The sequence below is a fragment of the Macadamia integrifolia genome, unplaced genomic scaffold (genome assembly GCF_013358625.1).
Source record: "Macadamia integrifolia cultivar HAES 741 unplaced genomic scaffold, SCU_Mint_v3 scaffold2533, whole genome shotgun sequence".
Lineage (NCBI taxonomy): Eukaryota > Viridiplantae > Streptophyta > Magnoliopsida > Proteales > Proteaceae > Macadamia > Macadamia integrifolia.
In genome coordinates, this window is record NW_024868778.1 from 13,330 (window position 1) to 33,751 (window position 20,422).

At 43.4% G+C, this 20,422-nt stretch overlaps 1 protein-coding gene across 4 annotated transcripts in view; it reads left to right on the forward strand.

Annotated features, from left to right (window-relative positions):
* The window catches only part of LOC122066697 (pseudo histidine-containing phosphotransfer protein 5-like), a 48,028-nt gene that overhangs the window by 9,172 nt on the left and 18,434 nt on the right, over positions 1-20,422 (forward strand). For all 4 annotated transcript variants that reach the window (XM_042630541.1, XM_042630539.1, XM_042630540.1 and 1 more), the window contains exons 3-4: positions 646-776; positions 1,132-1,200. In XM_042630541.1, coding sequence (XP_042486475.1) covers positions 646-776; positions 1,132-1,200 — 200 coding nt within the window. The remainder of the gene's footprint in view (positions 1-645; positions 777-1,131; positions 1,201-20,422) is intronic.

Sequence of the window (20,422 nt, forward strand, 5' to 3'; positions counted from 1 at the left end):
CGAACATTCAGAATGTGCATAGAAGTATATGCGTTAATATCCTTTGGAAGTTCAAAATGAGAAATGTTCTCACTTTTTGTTCTTCTAAATGCTTATATTGTCGTCATAATATGAGAAAAATATTTATTGGCTAACGAAGTACGGACCTATCTGATTGCACCATTATGAATTAGTGATTGCGAATTTGAGTGGGGAAATAGCTGCAAAGCAAGGATAAGACTCCGTACATTTTAATCCCCCCCAAATTCGGTAGCATTCAATTGTCCCTGATTGAAGGATCTGTTTTCCCCTCCCCACCAACCCTCCACCCCCACCCCCACCCCCAAAAAAAAAAAAAAAAATAATTTGTTGACCCGGTGGATTGGAGAAACACACTAATTAATCAGTACATCCCTATAAGGGTTCAATGTTCAAAGCCAAAATCACATGGCTGCATTTAACAATTTGGCCTTAGAAAGGAACCAATTTAATCATATTATTTTCGATACCAAAAAAATAAAATAAAATTTGCTTTCGATCGAATTTTATATAGTTAATGCCAATTTTCTGAGTATTGGTTTCTTTTTTCCTAAGCTTGTGTTTCTTTGTCCATGCATTGTTCTTGTTCCTCACACTGACAATAGAAAAAAAAACGTAATTTTGTAGGGTTACCTTGATGAACACTTTACTCAGTTGGAAGAATTGAACATTATTGACCCTGACTTTGTTGTTGAGGATGTTGTTTCGATGTATTACAGAGAATCTGCACAATGGATCACTAACATTGAGGAGGCATTGTAAGTCAGATTATATTGGAAAATAAAAATTTTACCACTGGATTTTATTCCTATCAGGATTTTTTTTTTCATGCATAATTATCATAAGATAAAATGTTTTTGTGTTCGAGAGCGTGGCCTAGACCAGTACTCCTTTGTGATTATATCTCTCTTTCTTCTACGAAATGACACATCTGTCCTTTTAGAGATGAGAGTGAGAAACAAAGAGATGAGATGCTAACGTAGGCCACGCTCCAAGACAGAAAACTCCTCCCCTTATAATAATTATGATAATCATTATTATAGAAATAATGGAAACTATACGTACAATTATCCTATTTTTTACCCAAAAAAATTTCTATTTTCTACTATGCAGAGAGGGAGGGCCCATCGATTTCGCAAAGCTGGATGATAACATGACCCGGTTCAAGGGTAGTAGTTTAAGGTAAATATTAATGAAAAAACTTATAAAAGAATGAATAAAGGCAGAAGTAAAACAATTGGTAAGTAAAACTCATAATTAGTTTGTGATTCTATGATGTTATCTATATTAGCTCTAGGATTTGATTCCGTGGTGGAATCCAGTAATAAATGAATTCCAATCCAATTGTATATACTTTTGATATCTTCCAATCCGTCAAGTTGGATTTCTTTCTGTAAAATTCATATGAAAGGAAAATTTTCAAGTAGAAATAGAATTTAGGAAAAGGTCCAAGAGAATCTTCAAATATAAGGGCATCTAACCTTTTCAGTGACACTGTTTGCGTTTAGTGACACTATGCTGTAGGGATTTATTTGTGTAAGAGATTGACTAAGATTCCCATTTTATTGAAGGAAAGTACAAAATGTCCGGGAAGTATATTCTCTGGTAGAATAGAGAAAGAACTTTCATGTCTTCGGAAGATTAGGGGAAGATCATACTAGCAAAATGTCAGGGTGAGAATGAAAGACATGAATCTAGGTAAAATAAGAATAATAATCATCAACAATAGATGGAAAAAATCTCAGGGTGAGATTGAAAGAGGTAAATCTAGGTAAAATAAGAATAATAATCATCAATGAATATAATAAAATAACGTGAACCAATTTTGGTGGGAGTAGGAGTAGGTCCTCAAACATCAAAATGAATGAGATCAAATGGAGAAGATGAAATATAAATACTTTGACTATAAGGTAAAGTAGATTGTTTGGCAATAATGCGACCTAGACAATCAAATTCATCGATCGAAATACACTCCTAACTTTCCTCTGGAAGTGAAGGAGCGAATTATTGAAAGACAAAAGATCTTTGTTCCATTTGCCCTACTACCCAAGCATCTAAAGAAGATGGTTTTAGAGATGGCCAGGTACTTTTCAAAGTAGTACACGTGTTGAGAAAGGTTGGTCGTGGGTTGCAAAGATGGCTTGCAGGTAGATGGATTAAACAAAAAGGGAAGGGTGGTGAGGGGTGGATAATAGAGAGTAAGGGTTACGGGAGAGAGAGGGAGGGATTGCGATGGAGAGAGGGGCTTCAAGGCTATGGATGGGGTAAGGCGGTGGGTTTCTTAATGCAGCCTCTTTAGAAGCTATGAATTGGGAGAGACAAGAACACACTCAACCAAATGTATAGCTGAATAGCATGGAAAAGAAGAGAAAGAAAATGCAAACTGAAAAAGCTATAGTTCATCTGTACTATGGTGAAACTCTTTGTGGTTTCAATCAACTAAGGCTAACTTTATTCTTTGAATTCAGTCCTTTAAAATGGGCAAAATTCTTACAGTTTATAAGAAAAACTAAACCGTAATTCTCAGGCCTCTAAAAATTCATTAACGTACGGTTGATATTAACAATAAAAAGCCTAAATCCTACGATTATGAATTCATAGAGAAACTTAAACAAAGTAACCTTTACTGAGGTAGGTTCCTTGGCAAAATATACTTCTACTTTATTTGCTAAAATGAAAATCTCCTAGTAAAGGAAATCAAATATAGAGAAAGATAAAAAATTGTACCCCTTGGCTATAGATGGCGGCTCCTCTTCCTTACTCCTGAAGTTGATTCATTCCAAAAATAAGAATAGGGAAAGATCTTCTTAGCTAGCACTTCCCCATATTAGCTGGAGATCCCTCAATCAGCGAGAGATCCCTTGCAATCTTGCAATCAGTTGGAGCTAGCTTCTAGAAGAAATACAATTGGTACAGGAGGGGCTGGACATGCTAGGCTTCTGCTAGCTGGACTGGTCTAGCTCCATTCTTCGTGGAGTGGCTTTCACATGCTTGGACCTCATAATAATGATAAGGTTGTCATGTTCGGTCTTGAATTGATCGGATTCGTGATCTGGGCCTACATCATAGAGCAAGGGATATTAAAACCCACCCTTGAGTTAGTAGGAGAGGGGTTGTGGGTTGCACTAAAAGAACAAAAGCACATAGGACTTCATAGAGCATCGAGAACCTCCCACTCCTAACAGTCAATTTGTAACCAGGGATGCAAGAGGGTGTCGTGAAACAGAGACCTTGAAGGTTGTAGAGGGTGTTAGACTGTTTGAAACCCTAATTAGATCCATAATTTTTTTTTCCTGCTAGAAATCAAGAATATATATTAAGAATGAAAATAATGAGAAAACGATTACAAAGCCTTCACGCTTCACAGAAAATAGGAAGAGAGCTGCAAGCATTAACCCACCTTCAGGATTGGCATCAGTAGGGAAGGCCCCAAGGAACTCAACCTAAGCAAATGAAAAAGAAATTCAATTAGATAAATCTATATCTAGGACGCATGAAGGCATCCTTCTCCATCTCCATACAAATTAACACTGGCCAAGACAACTGGATCAGAGATATCTAGTGTTGCAGCTGTTTTTGCTAAGAAGTCAGCAATCGTATTGGCTTCATGAAAGTAGTGAGTGATCGATTTTCCAAACCACAGTCTCCAAAAAAGAAGAAAAAGTTCTCCATCTTTGAAAGACGAAGCAGGGAACCAAACCTCTTATAAGGAGATTCACTACTGTGACTGAGACATTTGATCAAAATCTTCTGAATCTTGTGAGATCTGACATATTCAATGTCAGTTATAACCGCACTAAATTCAGGTTCAAAATTTTTTCTAACTCCAATAGCCTCTCCTAACTAGATAGGTCCACAGAGAAACACAAGAACACGATGGAATCAAGATCATGGAGAAACAAGATGCGTACCTTGCAATTGAGTGTGTCGATGACGAGCAAGCTTGGGATAATGAATGATGTGCCTGCGACAACTACCAGTAACCTCCTAGAACACGAACTTTGTCCCTCCAAAGTTCTCCCTCCTCTAGATCTTTTGTAGTTTCCCACTTGAATCTTGACCCGAACTCTATGTGTGAATTGTGTTCTCACACAGTGGTGACTGCAGGGACTATAGACACTATATATAGTAGCCCTTAGACATAACCTACTCTGACAATAGATTGGGCTAGCTTATCCCCCTTGAGTGGTCCTAACCACCATGGGCCCAATGGGTCACCCGTATTAGTGAAACCCATAACCTCAACATTCTCCCACTTGGGCAACACTAATATAATATCCTTTCCCTAGATTTTGGCCATAGATACCCATAGCTAAAACCCCCACTCTAAAACTTTGATTCAAACAACTTGTCATCAAGTTGAATAGTAGCAGAATACATGCCACAATATATGGCGCACATCTGCATACTATCACAAACACAAATATGCTCATTATCTGAATCACCTCGGATATAGACAAGAAAACCGTGTTATACATTGTGATTACATAAAATTTTTTCCTTGTAGATCCATTCCTTGATCAGCATATGTCATGTCATACCTTGAATTACCTCACAGGTAGAAGCACTTGGGAAAACCGCCATAACCTGAGGTTAATACCTTTACTTTGGTCAACCGTATGTGGCTAACTGTTGCTTCCATGGATTTAAGGGAAATACCTCCATAAATCATGCCATTTGGCTACATATTGCCATACATCATGAACCTTGGCTAAACAATGCCATATATCATGAACTCTGGCTAAAGTACAGTCCATTACATGAACTTTGGCTAAATACCACCTATTACCATGAACTTTATCTATATACTACCTATTACAATGAACTTTGGCTAAATACTATAAAAAAACTGTAGCAAGCATTGCCTATAAACTGTGGGAAATGTCACCTTCAAACTTTAGCTAAAAAAAAAAACCATGATATTCCACATAAACAATCCAGAGAACAAAATCTAAGAATAAGAACCATTTCATAATATCACTGAAGTGGTAGTAAAATCTAATAGGATAGCAAGACTGTTTCGGAACAGTCTTAAAAAGGAAAAGAAGTCCCCATAATGATTTTGCAAAAGGAATTGATTTTGTTATCAAGTAAACTAGAATAGAATAAAAACAGATTAAAAATCAAACCAAAACTATATCTATATCCTTCAGCTGTGCTTTGATCAGTAAAAGCAACTAGTTAGGGTTCCCTAAGAGCTAAAACTAGATCAAGTAACTCTAAAAAATATCCAAATTCTCAACTCAGTTATAATTATTTTCGTTGAGGGTGGCAACAGAGGAAATAATATTTTCTAGAAGATGTCTCCTGAAGGAGCAGTATAAAAATGTAACTGATAAAAAAAGTTTAGTATGAAACATACATACCAAATAATCGGGCTAGAAAAATATAATATAACATTCCCATCTAGCAAATATACTATGCAAGAGTCACAACTGTAACTACAGTCCTATCCGTTAGGCTAAGAATGTTCCTCTTGTAAATCCACATTTACCCTTAAAAGATCAACCTTTGAAGTCCTGTCGCCTTTGGGCTTAGAAGCCTCTAGGTTACTGTCTTTTCCTAATAAGTATTCCCTTAACTTTGGTGATATGACCTTTGGACAAACGTCACCAACTTTTTTTCCCTGGAAAAAAATGTGGAAGAATAAGATGTGCCACTTGAGGGGATTCCACCCTACCCTTTCATGATTTCCTAGAAATGTAATGTATAGTTTCGTGTGTGCAGTTTAATTTCAACATATTTATTCATTATAGGTTGCTCTAAACAAATCATGCAAGCACAAGAGACCATGAATTTTCTACATATTTCAGTCATATGTAACTTCCTAATATCATAGTAATAAATCAATGAAGAATCTTGCATAAACAGAAATACATTGTCAAATCCATTATGGAACAATTCTGAAACAAAAACTGGGTCCCAAAACATTTTTAGAATAAACTTTGATTATGTTCCTCTTTTTGTTTTTTTGTTTGTTTGTTTTTTTGCATTAAAATCGATCCAGAATATTGAATTTCTTCCTTCCATTGGTCGAATCATATAAAATAATTTAGAGTACATAATTCCATCATCCGATTGATTCGACCAATCAACCTCAACCCTGTGACCTAAAATCCAAACCTAAAAGAAAAAAAAAAATCTAAAAATGATTAGGACTAGGTTTAAAATGAAATAGCCAAAATTGATCATTTATTTTGTTATGCTATAAACCCCAAAATAATATTTGAAATATAAGATAGTAATTTTGTAACCCGGAACTGGATCCAATGAATATCAGCATAAAGGATCTAATTTGAATAAAAATGAACATATATATATATACGCATATCACATCATAATCATGACTTTTTTTTCTAATAAAATGATTCAATTCCCTTGAATCAAAACGGGTAACATCCTTCGTCCTTCTGAAAATTTTAAAAACCTTGCCATCAATGCCTTTGATATCATGAATTCATGAGACATTACCCTGGGCTACTTGTGCAACTTGGTTTCTCAATAATAGCACGAGTATGACATACATGTGCAGCTTGGTTTCCAAGAGAGTTACAAATAAGAATGGAGATATAGGTAAGACAGCATAGAGTCCGATTCAATCTTGGAGAGTATACTAGGAATCCTACTGTAACTAAGAAAGTTCAAAAGATAAACTTAAATAAAACCCCTTGCGTGAGCCCATCATAAAATAAACGATTGATATAAGCCTGAGGACCAAACACCAAAACCCTTCCGAACCTGAACCCCTGGGCCCAAACAATCTTTTTTTTTTTTATTTGACCCAGTAATCTGGTTAATTTGGTTACCCGAATAGGCTCGGTTTAGGTTGGTTCAATTTGGTCTAACCTAACCTGGATCAATTTGATTTAATTTGGTTTACTGGTTTGCTTTGGGCCAATTCACATTGGTCTGTGATATGGTAGAATTTGTCATCGAATAAAGCGAGGCCACGTGGCAATCAAGGGAGGGATGCGTGTCGCCCATCCGATAGAGGCCGCAAGGCTAAAAACCACATGAAGGGAAGGTTCCCGAAGGGGCAAGGCTCCAAACCACGTGAAGGGAAGGTTCCTGAAAGGGTAAGGCTCCAAACCACGTGAGGGGAAGATTCCAGAAGGGGGTTTCCGAAACCCTAGGCCCAGCAACCCTATAAGAGGTAACCGAAAAGGGACCCAGAGAAGGTACGCCGACAGCCACCATTACTCTTGTGAATACACTGTTCATCTGGTCACTAACTTAGGCATCAGAGGACTAATCTCGGAGATACCTCCGGGCCTCTGCCTTCTGTGCTTGTGCAGGATTAGCTCGTAGGGGATTTCGGCAGTAACAGATTGGCACTGTCTGTGGGAACGACAGTAATGATGGAGAAAACATACAATTGTAAGAAAACAAGAGCAGTGCCGAGCATAAACATGGACGAGGAGGAACCTTTAGGAGGGCTCCCTTCCTTGATGGAAATCGGTGAAGAACAGGGAAACGATGATCGGGAAGATTCCACGAGAAACCAGAGTTCTGCCGGATATTCTGTGCGCGGAGAAGGTAATCCTCCACCCCCTCTTAGGGCACAGGAATATGTGACAAGGGAGCAGTTCAAAGCCCTTCAGGAGAAGTATGACCGAATGGTTGAGACAATGAAGGAGATCTCTAAAGCCGTCTCTCAGAAGACCAGCGGAGCACCACAAGACCCCCATATCCAGCCAGAGCGCGCTCATGACGAGGATCGGAGTAGTACATGATCGATAACTTTTGGTCAGAATCATCGAAACTGAACAATGAGGGAAAGCCCCGCACCCAAAGAAAGGATGCGACACGCCGCCGGGACCAGGCATGGGGAACCATGCCAAGGAGACGGATAGAGACACGAGGACACGGGATTGAAGCAGATGATCCTAGACCTGAAAAACAAGATCAGGAAGGTAGCAGAAAACCAGACAAGAACTCGCGAGCCAAACCTCACTAATGACACAGCTCTAGCCGATGAGGTCATGAGGGACCCGCTCCCGATCAATTTTGCCTACCCAAATATGACACTTATGACCGGTCTGGGGACCCCGTCGACAATCTGGAAGGCTTCAAGGTTGCTATGCAGTTCCATTGAGTCTCGAAAAACATCATGTGTCGCGCCTTACCTTTGACGTTCAGAGGAGCGACAAGGCTGTGATACAACTGCTTATCGAAGAAATCGTTCCACAGCTTTAGTGATTTAAGTTACTTCTTCATGAAGGGACTCTCTAGTAGCCAACCCCTTTAGAAGACCACGTTGAACCTGACTAACGTCAAGCAACATGAAGGGGAGTCACTGCGAAACTACATAAAGCGCTTCCATCAAGAGAAGATCACGATCAGAGGTCTGGACCCGAAAGAAGAGTTCACGATCCTACTGGGAGGCATCAAGGATAAGGAGCTAAAAAGGTCTTTGGCGAAGCATACACCGAGGAACCTAGACGAGTTGAGGGCTCGGTGTGATAAGTACATCCAGATAGAAGAAACCCTCCAAGCCGATAAAGAAGCTGAAGAGAAGACAAGAAGGAAAAAGATCTCTGGAGCCGATGACAAACCTTCCGAAGAAGGCAAAAGATGAAAGTCCAAACGTGGTTGGGCACCCAGTCCACCAAAGAAGTTTGAGAAATACATGCCCCTGAACCGAAAACGAACGGATGTGCTAATGCAGATAAAGGACTCCTCAGATGCCAGAGCTATGAAGTGGCCACGAAAGATAGAACAAAATCCTGGGAGACACAATATGGACAAAATATTGCCACTTCCACAGGGACCACGGCCACGACACCGAAGATTGTTGGTACCTGAAAGGGAAAATAGAAGGAATGATCCGAAAAGGATATCTAAGCCGATTTGTAGACCGCAAAAAGGAGGATGCCCAAGACGATAATGACCGTAAGGATAACCACCATAGAGACGGCAGAGGCCACCATGAAAGAAGGGGACCAGCCCGCAGAGGCAATCAGGAACGACGAAGGGACCGGACACCCGAGGAAGCTGACCATCACCTCTGAGACGAGAATAAAAGCCCAACTAGGGTTATAGCGACAATCTGTGGAGGCCTAGTCACTGGAGAAAGTTCAGTCTCGGCTAGGAAAGCAAAAGCCTATGCAAGAAGCGTGCATTGGCTTTATGGCCAAACAAGAAGGTGAAGACGGGGACGGTTATTTCCTTCTCTGATGACAACCTAGAAGGGGTGCACAAGCCACATGACGATGCCCTAGTAATCGTCATGACCATAGCCGATTGCAGAGTAAAAAGGATCTTGGTGGATAACGGCAGTTCAGCTGATATCCTGTTCCTTGAAGCTTCCCAGAAGATGGGCCTGGACGAGAGAAAGCTGAAGAAGGTTGAATACCCATTACAAGGATTCTCCAGTGCCCTGGTCAAAGTGGAGGGATTGATTGAGTTGCCAGTAAGAGCCGACACAGGAGACGGCCAAGTAACAGTCATAATCAACTTCCTGGTAGTAGGCATTACTTCGGTGTTCAACGCCATACTAGGGAGAGTTGGTTTAAACCTACTAAAGGCTGTCGTCTCCACTCCATACCTCAAGATGAAGTTTCCAACCAAGAACGGTGTCGGTGAATGTCGAGGCGATCAGGAGGCATCTCGGAGGTGCCATGCCACCACCTATGGGGAAAAGAAAAGGTGGGCGAGGCGCTCCCAATAAAAGATCTATGCGACGACACCAGTTATCAAAGGGGAGAATAGGTTGAAGCCAAAGGGGGGGATAACACTCGCCAATTCCAAGTAGGAGCTACAATGCAAAGGCAACAACGAGAAAAATTCATCTCATTCCTCCGAGACAATTCTAACGTCTTCGCCTGGTTAGCCTTGGACATGCATAGAATAGACCGAGAAGTAATAGAGCATCATCTGAGTTTCAACCCGACTATGAAGCCGGTACAACAGAAGAAGAGGACCTTCGCCCCCGAAAGGCAACGGAAGATAGATGAAGAGGTAGAGAAGTTGCTGAAGGCCCAGTTCATACGTGAAATCCAATACCTGGAGTGGATATCCAATGTGGTGATAGTCCCAAAGGCAAATGGGAAGTGGAGGATCTGCATCGACTTCACTGATCTGAAAAAGGCCTGCCCAAAGGATGGCTACCCCCTGTCGAAGATAGACCTCCTCATTGATGCCACAGCAGGACACGAGGTGCTGAGCTTCATGGATACGTACTCAGGGTACAATCAGATCAAGATGTCTGAGGCAGATGTCCCGAAGACATCCTTCGTGACCGAGGGGGGATTGTACTGCTATGAAGTCAAGCCCTTCAGACTAAAAAACGTAGGGGCCACTTATCAAAGGTTGGTAAATAAGATCTTCAAGGGGATGATTGGAAAAATCATGGAGGTATACGTAAATGACATGCTTGTGAAAAGCCTGAAGATAAAACACCATATTCAAGACCTAGAAAATGCGTCCCAGGTGCTGAGGTGGTACGACATAAAGCTAAACCCAACAAAGTGTGTGATGAGCACATTTATGTGTGAAATCTAGGGTAGTAAAACATGTATTTTACATATTTAGAATGGAGCTACTTTGGGTTTTACTCTCTTTTTGCAGGTTTTATATTTTTAAGGCCTTAAGGACTATCAGGCGTTATATCTCCAATTTTACACGTAAAGAGGTCCTATTTCTTTTCATGGTTGCGAAGAGGACAAAATTCTGAGCAAGATGGACGTGTTCAATTAAAAGTACACATTCGTTTGGTCACCCGTACAAATGATTATTCTTTTCGGGCCAGAAAAAGAATAATGGATCAGAACTGAACCGAGATACAGAACCAGCCCATTTGCAGTTGTCCCAGAGGTACAAGGAATATTTTAAATGCCAACAAGGATTGATGGACCACATCCTTAAGTGATTAAAGATTTGTTTTTGGTAATAACAACTACCTAGCGTAGTTGGTAAGCTATGGTGTACAAAATTCCCTTGCTCACCAAGAGGTCTCAAGTTCGAATCTCATGGTTGTTTTTTTTAGAGAATTTTGTTGAAGATTTCCTGCTTTTCACTCACTTAAAGTACTAAGGGCATGGAGGAGATTTCCACATCAAATTAGAAGCAAGGAAAATCATGGAAGGGTTCCTGCGTAAGAAGAGAAGAAAAAAAAAAGGAAAGAAAAAAAAGGGGAGAAATAAAGATTGTCCAAATCTTCTCTCTCCTCCACATCATCACCAAAATATTGTCCAAATCACACAAAGCAAGAAGAAAATCGTCCCTTGGAGGGAGAAAAAGAAGAGAAATAAATTAGAAAAAAAAAGGAAAGAAAATAAGCAAAAAATTATAGGAAATTTCTCAAAGTTTATTTCTCTCTTCTCTCTCCTCCACCTTAGCACTTTTGGTCTCAAAAGATCTCACAATCAATTGTGGGTTTCTCTCTTTTAGGAAAAAGAAAATTGTTACCCTACCTCCCCATTCCCTATAAATACAACTCATGTAAGAGGAGGGGAGACAATTCATTCTTCTTCTAGTTTTTTTTTTAGTTACTCTCTCTTTTTCTTTCTCTCTTTAGTTCTAGTTCTTCTCTATTTTTGCTTTAATCACTTTTGTAATAGTTTTTTTTATGTCAATTAATGCAAGCACTCTTTTATTTTTATTCAGCCTTTTTATGTTTATGATTTATGCAATTGAGTTGTAATTTTTTTTTAAGTTATAGTTCTAGGCTTAGATCTAGGTGACAAGATCACGAGCTGTGGAACAATTTTTTTTTCAAGTTCAAGCATTGATTCAAGTAAGTAGGCTCCTTCAGTAGTCTTCTCTCCCCCCTCTCATTCCCTCTTCTGACTACCCTTTCTTTCTTAAGTTAGGATTTTTATTTTCAGTCGTTACATTATTGTTATCCCTTTCCCCCAAGGTTCATGGCTAGTGTATGTGTTGGCTTTGCCCCTCCTAGCCATAGAACCATCAATTTATTGCTTTTTTTTTAATTGTCTCCCTTTCCCTAAAGCCAAGTAGAGTAACCCTTGTAAGAGTGACTCTCTGGTCAAGTAGGGAAGCTCATATTATGATGCATCCCTCGGGCTAAGTAGAGAAACCTACTTGTGAGTCTCTCTCTAGCTTTATCCCCTTTCTTTTACTTTATTTTTATTTTAGCATTTTTTTCCTTTATTTATTTATTTATTTTTTTAATTGTGTGGTTGTTTATTTTCAGTTATTTATTTATTTAATTTTAATTGCGTGGCTTGCCTCTTTAAATTCTTAGATGACGAATGGTTAGGACATTATTTTAGATACATATGTTTAGAACGGTAATTAGAATTAGATCACAACCATTAATCGGTTCACTTTCGCATTATTAAAAGAAATAAAAAAAAAGTGGCTGCTCTCCCTGTGTTCGACCCGTAGCTACACTGATCCGTATGCTTGTGGTTACATTTTAAATCTCAAATAGTGTGCATTCGGAGTAGCATCGGGAAAGTTTCTTGGCTTTATTTTCTTGGAGAGAGGAATTGAAGACAATCTGGTGAAAATATAGGCCATCCGAGATATGAGGTCACCGTAGAATGTGAAGCAAGTCCAGGAGCTAACAGGTAGAGTCGCCACCCTAGGACGGTTCATGTCTTGGTCGGCTGACAAGTGCCTCCCTTTCTTCAAAGCCTTGAAGGGATCCAAAAAGTTCAAGTGGACGGAGGAATGTGAAAAGTCCTTCAAACAACTGAAGCAGTACTTGGCCGCACCCCCACTACTGACGAAGCCAAATACGGGGGATACCTTGCAGTTATACCTAGCTGTATCGGCAGTGGCAGTAAGTGCGGTACTGTTAAAGGAAGAAGGAAAACAATAACGAACAATATATTACATCAGCCAAACGCTTTTGGACGCAGAAACGAGATACAGAAAAGTGGAAAAAGTAACATACGCCCTAGTGATAGCGGCAAGAAATCTGAGGTCCTATTTCCAGTCGCACACGGTGTTTGTGCTCACAGACCAACCACTGAAGAAGATACTATAAAAGCCGGATATGTCTGGCCGCCTAGTAAACTGGACTGTAGAATTAGGAGAATTCGACATCCAGTACAAGCCGAGAACCGTAATAAAAGTACAGGCACTAGCGAACTTCATAGCAGAAACAACACTCCCAAATGAACCCCAAGAGTCTGTTGAGGCTCGGGTGAAAAAGACTTGGGCATTGTATGTGGATGGTGCATCCAACAACACGGGAAGCAACGCTGGGATCATACTTGTTAGCCCTGAAGGAATCAAAATCGAGTATGCAATACGGTTTGACTTTGATGCCTCCAACAATGAAGCTAAGTACGAAGCCCTAATAGCCAGAATAAATCTGGCATAGGCCTTGATGGTACAGGAGTTAGTAGTGCACAGTGACTCACAGCTCGTGGTGCGATAGGTGAATGGAGACAATGAAGCCATAGAACAAAGGATGGCCAAATACTTGAAGACATTGCGAGAGAAAGTAATAGCCTTCAAGGAGTTTGAGGTAAGGCAGGTGCCGCGGGTAGAGAATGCCATCACAGACGCGCTGTTACAATTGGCCACCTCCGACTTCACAGACCTTGGGTGATCGGTGTACTTTGAAGTATTATCCCATCCAAGCACCGAAGAACCCTGAGAGGTATTACCCGTAGATGAATACGGCCCTAGCTGGATGGATGCCATAATCGAATACCTGAAGGAAGGAACACTCCCCGAGAACATGGACGAGGCAAGGAAGGTATGAATGCGGTCAGCATGCTTCCTGTTGAAGGACGAGACGCTGTACAAAATAGGGTTCACCACGCTGTACCTCAAGTGCCTGAACCCTATCGATGGTGAGTATGCACTCTAAGAAGTGTATGAAGGGATATGCGGCCAACACCTGAGAGCCCGAGCCTTGGCCCATAAAGTACTGAGGCAGGGCCTGCTCTGGCCAACAATGAGGAAGGATCCAGAATCATTTGTCAGGAAGTGCGTTAAGTCTCAGATGTTCCCCCCGTCTCCAGGCAGCACTCTAAAGAGCTCTCATCCTTATCAAGCCTAATACCGTCCACCATGTGGGGAATGGACATCTTGGGCCCATTCCCCTTGGCCACGAGACAAAGAAAGTTTGTAGTGGTGGCGATAGACTACTTCACGAAATGGTCAGAGGCCGAATCACTGGCGACAGGAAAACATCTATCGGTTATCCATCGACGAACGGATTGACAGTGGTAACCAACCATATCTTGCTCTGAGGAATAAAGAAGAGACTAGATGATGCCAAAGGGTTATGGGTAGAAGAGTTGTGCAACATCCTCTGGGCTTACCGCATGACTGAGAGGTCAGCCACCGAAGAAACACCCTTCATTTTAACTTACGGCACCGAAGCTGTACTTCCGGTGGAGGTAGGAGCCGTAACCCACCGAATTTAGTACTACAATGAAGAAGAAAACAATAAAGGACTCCGAGCTAATTTAGACCTCTTAACTGAAGTCAGAGACACCTCGCAAAAAAGGATCATCGCCTACCAGTAGAGGGTTACGAAGCACTACAACTCCAAAGTCTGGAAGAACGAGTTCAGAATGGGTGACCTCGTCCTCAGAAGGGCAGAAGTATCAGACCCAAGGCATCAAAGAAACCTGGCTCCAAATTGGGAAGGTCCTTATAGAGTCTTAAGGATAATACGACCAGGGTCCTATCACCTGGAGACTACGGGGGGGAGAAAAGGTACCCCGATCATGGAACTCGAAGAACTTGAGAAATTCTACCAATAGAACATTTACATTTACATTTCGTATTTTTTCCTAAGCACTTCCAAGTTGCAGCTCTCCATCCAAAACACTTCGAAGAATTTTCATCTCGTAAATATATGAGCTGGTTTACAACAATGGCTTCCCGATGGTTACAAATATAAGGCACTCCCTTCGGTCGGGCGCTTGGGTCAAAGCCAAGAAAACATGATTGAAAGAATAAGCTTGGTTGGGAGCTCAGGCCAAGGCAGAGCAGACCTAACTAGACAACTTAGATAGGACCCTAGTTGGGAGCCGACAACAGGTAGGTGTTATGAAGGAAGCACCTACGGTGGGGGAAGACACCCGAGGTTCGTGGGTGCCTCAGCCTTTATTCCCCACCATCAGACCATTGGCTCAATAGGACCAAACCTTGAGAAAAAGGTTAGCTCCCACAGCCACTCAAATAAGAGCTTCGGCCTTCATACCGCCACCCGTAGGCCGAAAAGCTGGAACACCCCATCGGATTCAATATCGATTTTCAGGATCATAAAAAAGGACTTGAATAAGAGCTTCGACCTTCATACCTTACCTATAGGCCAGAGATCTAGAAAATCCCTTTGGATTCGGAATCGGTCTTTGAGATTGCAGAAAAAGAAAAAAAAAGAGGCAAGTCGGGAAGACAACATAAAAAAGAGGGAGTATTTCATTCATGAAGCCCGAAGGCCAAAATTACATAAAGCCCAAAGGCCAAAATTATATAAAGCCCGAATGCCAAAATTACATGAAGCCCAAAGGCCAAAATTACAAAAAAAAACTTAGGACTAAGTTACAATGTGGCCTCATGGACTGTCTACTGGAGCGATGGCCTCATCCCCGACATTGTCGACAGCGTCTGCATCGGAGTCTCCTCTCCCAGGGGTAAGAGGGACCTAACGAGAAGCATGGTCCCCCTCTCCCTCACTACCGCTGTCCTCTAAGATAAGGCCACTCCCCTCGAAGGACACCTCGGGATGATGTTCAAGGACCTAGTCTCGAACATCGGTGGTGCCCATGATGAATCCGGGGGCGATGGCATGCTTTACGACCTCCCTAAAGTCCTTAGTGGACTTGTAGCTGTCGATGGCTTGGGTTTCGGCCTCCCTCAACTTCGTGACCATCTGCACCTCTAGTTCTCGGAGCTTCTGATCGCTCTCCTACTGTGTGCAGAGGATGTCGGCCTCCAGATGCTCCACTTTCTCAAGGAGGACTGTGCACTCCTTGTCAAGGGTTGACTTTTCACGTTCAAACTCCTTGAGGTCCCTGGCCTGGGCTTCGGCCCAGATAGTTAGCTGGCCGACTTGGTTCTGAGCCTGAAAGAGATCAACAGTTAAAAAAAAAAAAAGGAAAAAATTTCTAAAGGCCGAAGACCAAATATTACCGGTGCTATAAACACGCAAGTGCTTGTTATCATTGCCTCAGTCCCTTGGCTTTGGGCCTTAGCCGCGTCTCTTGGCAGGCTCCCTTCTGGACAAGCTCTCTAGCGACCCGCTTGATGGTCAGTGTCTCACCCTCCTTAATGGACCACCGAGGGACGAACTCAACTTCGGCCTAAGAATGACTACCCTCGGACTTCGGAAGTCGACATGAGGGGAAGAGGCCCTCGGAGGAGATGCACCGTGACATGGGGCCTCAAGCGCCTGAACTGCCTCGACGGTAGGGTGTTCGGATCTAGGCTTCTTCCTTGGGAGGGTTTGGGAAGTCGAAGCCCCTCTTTTCTTGCCTTTCGGTTGCTTCTGCTGAGCGTCTCGGGCCCTGGCCTCCTTCAGTTGGGCCTGCTTCTTGGCAGCGGTTGCCCTTGCTTCTACTCTCAAAATTTACACTGCAGAAAAGAGGATAAAGATCAGTACAAGAACGGTAAATCCAAAACAAAAGCAGTTGCAAACCTAGGACTCACCCGGGCTAAGCCCGAACTAGAACAGGAAGGCATCTAACTGGAGGCTACTGGACTCGATAGGCTAACAGAGGGTCTTGTCCTTAGCCATCGACAGTGACTCTACATCTGTCCCAAAGAGGGTAGGGGCAGAGTTCACGTCCTTCAGGTATGGGATGTCCCAAGTATTACCGAAGGGGAACCCTTTGGACACCCTCACGAAAAAGAACTTCAACTTCCAACCGTGTATCGAGGTTGGGTATCGGTTTAGAAATCGGAGGTTTTTCCTAGGGCAGAAGTAGTACCAGCCCGAGTCCCCCTTAGTGGAACCGAGAGACAAATAGTTGAGGAAAAGTGGAAGGGAGAGAGGTCTTCCCATCCAAGAAAAGAAGACAATGAAACTTAGGACTTGCCGCCACCCATTCGGGGTTAGTTGGGCTGGAGAGATGCCATAGTGCCAGAACACCTGACTGAAGAAAGGGTGAAGGGGGAGTCGAAGTCCAGCCTTGAAGGCATCCCGATAGAAGTAAAGCTCCTCAGGATTTCGGTAGCATGCTCTATCTTCGGGCCTTGGTACTCGAAGGACGAACTCGTTTGGTATGCCACATAACACACGGAGCTCTGTCAACTCCTCTTCGGTTATGGTCGAAACTATATTCTGGGCTTTGACCTCCAGGGACTCGTTTTCCTGGGCCCTGGAGTCGAGAAGCCCCTCCCTAATACCTTCACCGCTCATGTCACTGGTGGTAGAGGACGAGGAGATATCCGAAGATGTGGATGTGGAGGACGAGTCCGAGGACATCCCTCGGACCTGACAGGGACTAAGACACCTAGAGACTGCACCCTCGGATGACGAGCGGCCACTACCTAAAGAGCTAGACATGACTTACTTCTAAATGACTGGCCGAACCGAAAGTCAGAGGAAGTCAAGGACGAAGGACGAATGGTCAGAGAAATGAGTAGAAGACAAAATGAGAGAGTGACACCATTTGTAGGCAACAGTGTGTTGATACGACTCCCTAGCATCATTAAATGCAGTACACGTCATCAATGCGTGATTCCCGAAGTACACTCTAGCAAAGCGCACGAGCGTATCACCTTTCTTGGACTCGCACTGACCTAACCGAAGGCAATAACTTCGGTTGGGATCTCGTGCCAAGGCCAAGTGGACTTGACCAAAGGTCACAATCTCGGTTGGGATCTCGTGCAAAGGCCGAGTGGACCTGACAGAAGGTCACAATCTCGGTAGGGGGCTCAGGCAAAGGCCAAGTAGACCTGATCGAAGGTCACACAACCTTGGTAGGGCTCAGGCACTACGATGCCTAGAGACTGCACCCTCGGATGACGAGGGGCCACTACCTAAAGAGCTAGACATGACTTACTTCTGAATGACTGGCCGAACCGAAAGTTAGAGAAAGTTAAGGACGAAGGACGAATGGTCAGAGAAATGAGTAGAAGACAAAATGAGAGAGTGACACTATTTGTAGGCAACAGTGCATCGATACGACTCCTTAGCATCATTAAATGCAGTACACGTCATCAATGCGTGATTCCCGAAGTACACTCTAGCAAAGCGCATGAGCGTATCACCGTTCCTGGACTTGCACTGACCTAACCGAAGGCAATAACTTTGGTTGGGATCTCGTGCCAAGGCCGAGTGGACCTGATCGAAGGTCACAATCTCAGTTGGGATCTCGTACGAAGGCCGAGAGGACCTGACAGAAGGTTAAAATCTTAGTAGGGGGCTCAGGTAAAGGCCGAGTAGACCTGATCGAAGGTCACAACCTTGGTAGGGCTCAGGCAAAAGCCAAGTGGACCTGACCGAAGGTCACAACCTCGGTAGGGGCTTAGGCGAAGGCTGAGTGGACCTAACCGAAGGTCAGTACCTCGGTAGGGGGCTCAAGTAAAGGCCGAGTGGACCTGAGCGAAGGTCACTACCTCAGTAGGGGTTCAAGCAAAGGCCGAGTGGACCTGACCGAAGGTCACAACCTCGGTAGGGGGCTTAGGCGAAGGCCAGGTGGACCTGACCGAAGGTCACAACCTTGGTAGGGGGCTCAGACAAAGGCCTAGTAGACCTGACCATAGGTCACAACCTTGGTAGGGGCTTAGGCGAAGGCTGAGTGGACCTGATCGATGGTCATTACCTCGGTAGGGAGCTCAAGCAAAGGCCGAGTGGATTTGACCGAAGGTCTCACTACCTCGATAAGGGGCTCAGGCGAAGGTCGAGTGGACCTAACTGAAGGTCACTACCTCAGTAGGGGGCTCAGGCAAAGGCCGAGTGGACCTAACCAAAGGTCACAATATCGGTAGGGGGCTCAGGAAAAGGCCGAGTGGACCTGACCGAAGGTCACAACCTCGATAGGGGGCTCAGGAAAAAGCCGAGTGGACCTGACTGAAGGTCACTACCTTGGTAGGGGGCTCAGATAAAGGCCGAGTAGACCTGACCGAAGGTCACAACCTCGGTAGGGGATTAGGCGAAGGCTGAGTGGACCTGACCGAAGGTCAATACCTTGGTAGGGGGCTCAGGTAAAGGCCGAGTGGAACCTGACTGAAGGTCACTACCTCGGTAGGGGCTCAGGCGAAGGCCGAGTGGACCTAACCGAAGGTCACAACCTCGATAGGGGGCTCAGGCAAAAGCTGAGTGGACCTAATTGAAGGTCACTACCTCGGTAGGGGGCTCAGACAAAGGCCGAGTAGACCTAACCGAAAGTCACAACCTCGGTAGGGGCTTAGGCAAAGGCTGAGTGGACCTGATCGAAGGTCAGTACCTCGGTAAGGGGCTCAGGAAAAGGCCAAGTGGATCTGACCGAAGGTCACTATCTCGGTAAGGGGCTCAGGCGAAGGCCGAGTGGACCTGACCGAAGGTCACTACCTTGGTGGTGGTCTCATGCCAAGGCCGAGTGAACCTGACCAAAGGTCACAATCTCAGTTAGGAGCTCGTGCCAAAACTGAGTGAACTTGACTGAAGGTCGGAACCTCGGTTGGTGTCTTAGGCCAGAACCAAACATAACCAACCGAAGGCTATATTTTTCAGACGAACACCAAAATCAAAGACCGAGGGGACACTCAAGATAAATTAGATGGTTACTCCCACTGAATGAGCCTCCTAATGGAAGTAAGGGGGCTGCTGATACAGTAGAATTTGTCACCGAATAAAGCGAGGACAAGTGGAAACCGAGGGAGGGATGCGTGTCACCCATCCAATAGAGGCCGCAAGGCTCAAAACCACATGAAGGGAAGGTTCCCGAAGGGGCAAGGCTCCAAACCATGTGAAAGGAAGGTTCCTGAAGGGGTAAGGCTCCAAACCATGTGAGGGGAAGATTCCATAAGGGGGTTTTCGAAACCCTAGGCCCAGCAACCCTATAAGAGGTAACCGAAAAGGGACCTAGAGGAGGTACGCCGACACCCACCATTACTCCTATGAATACACTGTTCTATCGGTTACTAACTTACGCATCAGAGGACTAATCCCGGAGATACCTCTGGGCCTCTGCCTTCTGTGCTTGTGCAGGATTAGATCGTAGGGGATTTCAGCAGTAACAGTCTGAATTGAACCTATTTAGCCTTGGTTTGATTCCAACCCTTTTAAAACATTAAATATATATATATATAATGCTTCTATATAAGAAAAATAAATATTATTTTTTGAGTGGTTTCAAAAACTAGAAACCAATCCAACTCTTAAGGGGATTTTTAAAAATAGAAACCAAATCAGTTAATTCTCAAACATTATCACCCTTTGCATGTTCAGATCTTTTTCAAAAAACAACAAATAATATATTCAAAGAATTCCCATTAAGTCCCCATCCCTAACGTTTCCCAAATCGGCAAGTAGAGGAAG